At 53.6% G+C, this 8506-nt stretch overlaps 1 protein-coding gene across 2 annotated transcripts in view; it reads right to left on the bottom strand.

Annotated features, from left to right (window-relative positions):
- Positions 1-1087: 1087 nt before the first annotated feature.
- Positions 1088-8506, bottom strand: part of Epha2 (Eph receptor A2) — a 28164-nt gene continuing 20745 nt past the window's right edge. For both annotated transcript variants that reach the window (NM_010139.3, XM_006538528.4), the window contains 6 exons: positions 8348-8409; positions 8060-8269; positions 7737-7886; positions 6866-7059; positions 6085-6240; positions 1088-2059 (listed from right to left, as the gene is read on the bottom strand). In NM_010139.3, the coding sequence (NP_034269.2) occupies positions 1954-2059; positions 6085-6240; positions 6866-7059; positions 7737-7886; positions 8060-8269; positions 8348-8409 (878 nt within the window). In that variant the 3' untranslated portion in view covers positions 1088-1953. The remainder of the gene's footprint in view (positions 2060-6084; positions 6241-6865; positions 7060-7736; positions 7887-8059; positions 8270-8347; positions 8410-8506) is intronic.

Below are 8506 nucleotides of genomic sequence, written 5' to 3'. Positions count from 1 at the left end.
CAACACCTCAGAGCAAGCAGGGTGCTTCCTCACCCTTGCTAGCTTCTCTCGTCTCCCCACAACTCCAGGCTGAGAGTCAGGAAGTCTGAGCTCCGAGCTTACCTGACTCTGATCATGCCACACCCTGCTTAAAACCTTCAGTGGCTCCCTCTGGCCAGCGACCTAAAGTCCTCACTGTGGGACCTGCCTTACGAGGCCCAGGAGATCTTTCAGACATCCCACGTCATGCCTTAATAACATCAAATTGCTTGTGGCTCCCTTGCACAACTGTGTGGTTTCACGCCCCCGCGCCCGGCTCTGCCTGCCCTGCTCCCTCCAACTGCTTCGCTGGTTCTGCCGAGTACCAAGAGACAGCCCGAGGGGCATCCCCTCCTCCAGGGAAGCCTTCCTTTGGAAGCCCTGCTCACTTAATCACTCCCCCTGCGTACAGCATCTTCTCAAGTCCCCGCTATGAACAATCTGACATGTAAATCCAGGTAAATGCTTGGAATTTGACATGGGGCTTCTGACTTCCTTCGAGGCTTTTGCTGTGTGACTTTGGGCAAGTCACTGCCCAACTCTGAGATTCAGTCTTTTCCTGAGGAAATGGGGGCATTCCAGACCACTCTTTCAGTTCTGGTGTCTCTATCCTGCTCTGTGGTCTCAGGCAAGTTTGGTCATTGGACTCAGCCTCAGTTTTCCTCTTCTATAAAATGGGATGCCCACAAAAATTCATAAATGCTAAAACTCCAACATGACAAAACTTGTGATAGGCTTTGAAGCCAGGCCCCCTCCCCTCCCCTCCAATGGTCACACACTCGTAGGGTGGGAGGGAGGCTGACAGCTGCTCTCTGCCTCCCAGCCCTGCAAAAACCTAGAGATCAAAGGTGATCAGGCCTGCTGGTGTGGAGGCCAGGGGTGTGTGTGTGTGTGTGTGTGTGTGTGTGTGTGTGTGTGTGTGTACACTCCCACATTTCTCTAAGGGTGAAACAACACCCTCCCTTGTTGTAGAGGCAGTTCTATTTAAACACTTGGATTCTGGGGGACCCCCTCTACCCCTAAGGTTGTCGGCAGAACCCCACTGAGCATCCAGGAATGAAAGCCAAAATCAGTTTGAACCATCTGCAACTTTATTCCAGAGCAGAAATAAGTCATTTTCTAACAATAAATATAAAAAAAATAATAAGTTAAGGTTCAAAAAATACAACAAAAAAACAACCCAATAAAAGAAATCTGTAACACTGACAGCGACATTTGTCCAAAGGGGCTGGAGACTGGGTGGCTGGCGGAAAGTCTCCTGCAGGTCCGCCAGCCCCCAGCCCGGGAATGTCTGTTGCAGGGGATCCTCTGTCTCCAGCCCTGGCAAGGTCCCTGCCACACACTCATTCTTTCCACAAGTATAAAATATATATTTAATAAAAACCTCAGCACAGCCAAGCATCCTGAGAGGGCCCTAGGAAAGCAAGAAGCTGGCCCTCGAGGGCGGAGGGCAGAGCCCTGGGTCTGTAAAAGGCACTGGGAGATTGCTGTGACCACACCCAGCCAAGTCCAAAACCTACCCTCTAACTAGGGGCGGGGCGTACAGTGCCCTAGTCATATGGTCCTGGGCTTAGTGCTTAGCCTCAGCTCCTGAGGTGGCTTCTCAGGAGGCCAAATGAAGATGGGGAGGTCCGTTTGGAAATGTCCCTCGTCGATATCGACGGTCTTGGTGGAACTTTAGCCTCAGGGGATGCTGGGAAGGCCATGGCAAACTGCTAAGTGCTTAGCTGGGTCCTTTGCAGGGGAAAGAGAGCCCTGACCAGCATCCAAGTTTCCCAGGCTCAGGCCAGGGTGTCATTCAAAAGCCCCCTGCAGAGTCCTCAGGGAGGCATAGACGAGGAAACAGAAATAAATAAAGTTCCAGTGGGCCAGCACCAGGTCGGCAGGGAGACCACTGTGGCTCTTCAAGTATTGTTGGGCACGGCCCCAATGGACTCAGATAGGAATCCCCACTGTGTTGACCTGGTCCTTGAGTCCCAGCAGGCTGTAGGCAATACGCTTCTGGTGGCCAGGAAGACGCACTCCGATCCTTTTGATGTCTCTGTGGATGAAGAGGAAGAGAGGGAGGGTCAGAGACAAGACTGGGAGGCAGAGAGGAAAGCCGGACATAGAGGGGCCTTTGCGGACCTGTGGTGAGGAACATCCATTTATGCAGGCTAAAGAGTTCATATTCTAGCATGGTCTGCCACCCAGAGTCGAGGATGTGATACACTCAATCAAATCTTCATGGGGGTGGGGTGGGGGGTGGGGCCTGGGATAGGTGCTCTGTGTGTGTGTGTGCCTGTGTTCATATGTGTATGGCTGTACACACGTGTGTACACGCAGGGCGAAGCCAAAGCACAATCTTAACTTAGGAACCCCCCCCCCCACTTTATTTTCTCGGTGGCAAGCTCTGAGGGTTGACCTGTCTTTCCTTAGCACCAGGTTCCAAAGAACCGACACTGCGGCCAGCTTCTTTTTGGTGTGGGGGTTTGGGGTTTGAACTCAGTCCCTCACGCTTTCTGTCTGTAGTCAAGAAAGGGTGGGCTTTAATCCCAGCACTCCGGAGGTAGGTAGAGACAAGTGGGTCTCTGAGTTGGAGGAATATGAGTTTGAGCCAACTAGGACTAGCCAGCGATCCCAAGCCTCAAGGAAGGGAGGTTGGTTGGTTGGTTGGTTGGTTGGTTGGTTGGTTGGTTGGTTGGTTGGCTGGCTGGGGGAAGGAATTCACTGCTCAGGAATACATCACTCAAGCCTCTTCATGTCTTTGTAAAAAGGAGCAGACACAGAGGCATGACCAGGCTTTGAAAGGAACCACTCTGATGGAAGAGGGCCTCAAGGTGGGGCACTGGCTAAGCCTGACAGTGGTGTTTCTATACATACTCAGCCGTACAGGGTGGAATTAGGCCCAGTGAGTCTGGGGTTACCCAACACCCTGCCTTTTCTGGCTTCTCGGTGCTTCTCCAGGCCCCCACAGGGTCTTGCAAAATCCCAGCCCCCTTAGTGGTAGGCTTGGAGGTTCTCCCCATATCTATCTTCCAGCCTTCTTGCTGTAGCAGGAGCAGTGTCTCCCTCCCTCCGTCCCTCCCTCCCCACCTGGGTCTGCCCATCCCTGCTCAATGCTTGGTTCTTTCCAAGCTTGTGGGAAAGTCTTGTCTCCAGCATTGCGAACTCCTGGAGCTTGTACCATATAATTAGCTCCAATTACAGCCAAGAGCTGGCCCGTAAAAACCTGGGTGTTTTCATGAGCTAGGGCTGGTGGGTGAGGGCAGTGGAAGAGAAAAACTCCTGAAGTTAGCAACAGACATTCTGCTGACAGCTCCTGGAACCCGACATGCTTCTACCTAGAGTGGGGAGGCCAGGACAGTCTTATCCCTTCTCTGTGGGGCCCCTGGGACCTATCATCAGCCTGGCACTGAGTCCTCAGGCCTCAGGAGGACATTATTGTCCCACAGATTCCCACAGGGAAAGGCAAGTTCCTCTGATGACCTGCAAGCCTCACCCACTGGAGTCTAGCAGAGCCTTAGACTTAAAGGCTCATTAGCAACTAAAGATGCCTCCTGCTGCTTAGAGAAGGGCAGTGGAGCTCCCCAGCAAGGGAAGGAGACCGGGCCACATTTCTTTACTGCTAGTATAGTTTCCAGCACTGGCACCTCCTAGCTGTGTGTCCTCAGAATCCAAGTCTCTGCATCTCTCTGAGTTTCAATTCCCTTATCTACAAGACGGGTAAGAACATCTGAGACCGGGCAAAGTCCCGCCAGCCCAGTGCTTGGAAACCATGCACTTGGGGGAGAGTCACAGATAAACCAGGGTCCAAGCTGGTTCCTGTTCCAACCTCTGTTTCCCCCTCAGGGATGCAGAACACGCATCCCATTAACTTTGTGCAGGAAGAAAGAGACTCAAGCTACTTCCATACCGTCTCTCCTCTGAGGCACAAATCCCATGAACGTAAGCGCCCATGGACACCTACAGTGTGTGTTTGGGGTGTGTGAATAATTGCCTGTGAACACCTACTATGTGTATGTGTGTGTGTGGGGGGATAAGTAGTGCCCATGAACACCTACTGTGGGGCAGGGGAGCATAATGATCCCCAGAGACTCGAGAGTTTTATCATTCACATCTAGCAACTAGATTCTGCTTTTTAAGATCCATCTGGAGTTGTGTACCTACAGCTTGAATGCATTCTGTAGCTTTGACACTGGACAGGGCTGGCCTTTGGGCCTGCTGTTTTGTTCAAGGTACAGTACAATGAAACATGTTCTGTATTTTCTCAAAAGGCTCATCGAGCTAGAAGGCCAACCAACTCCAACACAGCACGTCGGGCACTCGAGCAGAGAGTCAGAGGCTGCAGGGGGAAGAGGCCAGGTCTTTTGAAAGGGAGGCTGAAGCAGGGGAGGTCAGGGTGCTGAAGCCTACATCCTGACCCTAGCAGGAAGGGAGCTAGCTGATTTCTCGCTCCTGTTGGGCTCCATGGCGTGGTCAACACAGTCTGTGGGTTTAAAACGCTCGGCTCCAACCCCACATCCCCTCAGGGCACCAGAGGCAACTCCGTGAGCCAGGGTCTGACCACAGGAGGAAGGAGTGCCGAACGACTTCCGGGCTTTATCCAGATACTTTCCAAATAACCCGTGAGCATGCACACCGCCTGCCTGTCTGTCCAGGAGCCTGTCCCAGCTCGTGGGAAAGGACTTTGTGAGGGGTGCCCCGGGCTATTTTGGGATCCGTCTACGGCCATGTGTTTCCTGTAAACCTGCTTCCATACCCTCGCTGCTGGTTACAGAAGAAAAGCTGTGCTGTCCCAAGGGAGGGGAGGGGAATATGGGATCTGATGGAACCCAGGAGGCTGACCCTGGTTGCCAGGGAAAGGGAGAGGGACTTGAGAACCAGGGCATAGAACCATGATTTACAGGATCCTGGGAATGGCAAAATAGAGGCGATATGATAGATCAAGACATCCTAGGCACGTCACTGACTCACACCCATGGATCCCCACATCGAGAAATGGGTACCAAGGTCCAAGTCAGACCAAATTGCTTGCACAGCAGACGTGGGACATAAATTCAGGTGTTGTCTGCAGATCTAAAGTGTGAGCCCAGATGTTGGCTGGCAGAAAGAGGTATTCTCGGACCTGATGCTTTCTCGCCATATTCTTGTACCTCTCTCCAGTCATTATTTTCCCTGTCTGATTCCCATGACCCACCATTTTCTCGGGTTGGCCACATTCAATGGTCAGCAGGCCAGAAGCCAAAGGCCCTGGAGAATGTTTGTGTCTAACTAAACTCAAGTCCCAGAACATCTAGAGCCCGGGAACATGGGAGGCCCAGGTCACCTCCCCCAAGCAGTTCCCAAAACCTTCCCGCCCCGGGGCCTGTTTCAGCCATGGCCTTGGACACTTGGATCCAGGGCTGTTGGGATCCACAACTATTTTTAGAAGCACAAAGGCTAAAAGGACAATGTCGTATCCCTCCAGGGACAGAAAGAGCTGTCCCTGCCAAGGCTGTTCTGAGAAGGGTCAGTGATGGAGATGGGGCAGAAGAGCTCTGAGGGCCTAAGGTCCAGAGCCAGCAGGCAGCAGATGGCAGGCCAAGAGTCAGCCATATGGGGGAGGGCCCGGGAGGGTTGGCAAGGCTCTGGGTCCTGCTTGGTCAAGGCTAGGATCTCTGCCCCTGGTGGCTGCAAGAGCCGGGGAACAGGTAACCTCTAAGTCTATATAAGCAGTGATACCCAGGGTAGGCAAACAGCCCACCATACACGACAACCTTGGGCTGGCTATATCTCATATTGTTTCCTCATTGTGGAGGAAGAGGCAAGAAGGGGAGGACACTCAGGAAAGAGAGAGAAAGAGATGCACACACACCAAACACACACACATTACACACACACAGGCCCCCACACACCGCACACATACATACACCACCCACACATACCACACAGCACACACACACCAAACAGCGCACAAGCACATACACACCACATACTTACCACACACACACACACACACACACACCATGAAGGGGGAGTGACACGTAGATCAGAGGCTGTCCCCAGTGGTGAATGAAAGGCAAAGTCACCAAGGCGTCTACTCACTCGTTGGACATCTGTACCACCTTCTCGATGGCCGTGTAGCCAGCCACCATGAAGTGTTCCGTGTACTGTTGCATCTTGATGCTCTCCAGCCACTCGGACACCGTACGGAAGGGGACTCCCTCCGAGCCGCTGGTGCTGGGCAGCCGGATGGACACTCTGGGATGGAAATCCACAGGTGAGGGGCTGCTGGACATGACCTACCCAAGCACCTACCCTTCTAACTCAGGCAAGGCACACAGCCCGCTGCGCCTCAGCTTCCTCCTCTGAGCCAATGAGGAAGCCCAGACCCGGAAGGATCCACGAGATTCCTGGCTTCCTGGCACTACTGCTGTTGCTCCATGCCTACCATCACTAGAAGCTGCCCCACCACGCCCCCCGTTACTGCTGGGACTCTGGGTCCTGGAGTCACCTTCCCAGCCTGGCTACCCTCTGTTCCCCTCATCTGCATAGAGCCCGCCTCAGGATGCTTCAACAAGTTAGGAATGTGGCTGATGCTCAGCCCATGCACCATTGGAGCTAGTTTCTTACTGGTCTTACTGGACCGACCATGCCTGGCTAGCCCTTTTCCTCTTTCAGTTTCTGGGGACTGAACTCAAGATTTTTGAGAATTCCAGGCAAACAATTTGTTGCCTGGCAACATCATCGCCCTGATGTGTCATTTCTGAACCCCGTAACAGCCCTGACCCCCCCACCACCACCAGATATCCAGTTGTCCTGAGAAGCCAAGGAGTCCATATGAATGAACACGGATGCTACCTCAGGCACAGGACACAAGACTCACCGGGGATCAAAGTCAGCCAGCGTCTTGAGGGAGTCGGGGGCTCGGATGAGCTTGTCCAGGATGCTAACGATGTCGGCAAACTTGGGTCGGCGGGAGCGCTCTTGCTGCCAGCACTGCATCATGAGCTGGTAAATGGCTGAAGGGCAGTCCATGGGCGTAGGGAGCCGGAAGCCGTCGTTGATGGCTTTCATGACCTGGGGGGACATAAGCATCGGGGTGGCCTTAGCAGGGAAACCACATGGAACTGCTACAGAGACCTCCCTTGGAGGCCCCAACACAGGAACAGAGGGGAGACCCCAAGAAATGGATCAGCACCCTTTCCTAAGGACACACACAGTTTTAGAGCCATCCATGGGGCAAGTGCCGAGGGGCTGTGTCCAGGACCGTAGAGGTCAACCTTGTGCACCCACAATTCAGCCTCCTATCTCTGTCTACTCCCACATTTGGGGCTCTCTCTCCCTTCCGCCATGTCTTAGCCTATCTGCCTTACTGTCTGTCTCCTAGGCCTCTGCAGGGATGTGACCCCTACAAGCAAAATCCCAGGCCTCCAGCCTAGGCAAGGCATCAGGTTACATGTAAATGTGCATACATATATGTATGTACACATATACACATGTATATGTACACACACATTCACATACCTACATGCAGCTATATCCACATGATCAGATCACACATATGCATATCCACACGCACAGCACACATGAACGTGTACATACACCCTTCCCCTTGGGCTGCCTTTGTATTCAGTATAGCACAGGCTGGGTCCTACCCAAGATAGGCCACAGAACAACTGGTGCTGTCTCTACTCTATGCAGATTGATCCCAGGGCCCCAGGGTTTGGGAGGGAGAGGAGGTGGGAGGGGCTGACCTCGTGGTTTGACAGTTCCCAGTAGGGCCGTTCGCCATAAGTCATCACTTCCCACATGACAATGCCGTAGCTCCACACATCGCTGGCTGAGGTGAACTTGCGGTAGGAAATGGCCTCTGGGGCTGTCCATCGAATAGGGATCTTGCCGCCCTGCGGGAGACACAGCCCAGTTACCCCTGTCCCTGTGAGAACTCAAGACCCTTTCTGTCTCTAGGCCTAGGTTCACCCTTGGGTAACATCCAGGCCCCAGATCCAGGGTACCAGCTGCGTCACCTCTGAGCCCTCCACACCCTGGGTGTGACATCCCCCAGCTCCCGACTCACACTTGTGGTGTAGGTGGCCTCGGGGTCATCTTCCAGCACACGCGACAGGCCAAAATCGGACACCTTGCACACCAGGTTGCTGTTGACGAGGATGTTGCGGGCGGCCAGGTCCCGGTGCACGTAGTTCATGTTGGCCAGGTACTTCATGCCGGATGCGATACCCCTCAGCATGCCCACCAACTGAAGTACACTGAACTCACCATCCTTCTCCTGCAGAGATAGGCCCTCAGTGCTGACCGGCTCCCGACACCTCGCCTCCACCCTCCCCACCGCAGAGCATGACCTTACCCTAAGGAACTTGTCTAGCGCTCCATTCTCCATGTACTCTGTGATAATCATCATGGGTTTGTCTGTAGGGCACGGACACGGGAGTGAGTGAGGCTGGTATACGCGTGGCGGCGGAGGTGGGGGGGATGGGGACAGCCAGGGTCAGGTGGTCCTAGGAAG

The sequence above is a fragment of the Mus musculus genome, chromosome 4, assembly GCF_000001635.26.
Source record: "Mus musculus strain C57BL/6J chromosome 4, GRCm38.p6 C57BL/6J".
Taxonomy (NCBI): Eukaryota; Metazoa; Chordata; class Mammalia; order Rodentia; family Muridae; genus Mus; species Mus musculus.
The sequence above is the reverse complement of the archived record's forward strand: the minus strand, read 5'-3'. Positions and strand labels throughout refer to the sequence as shown.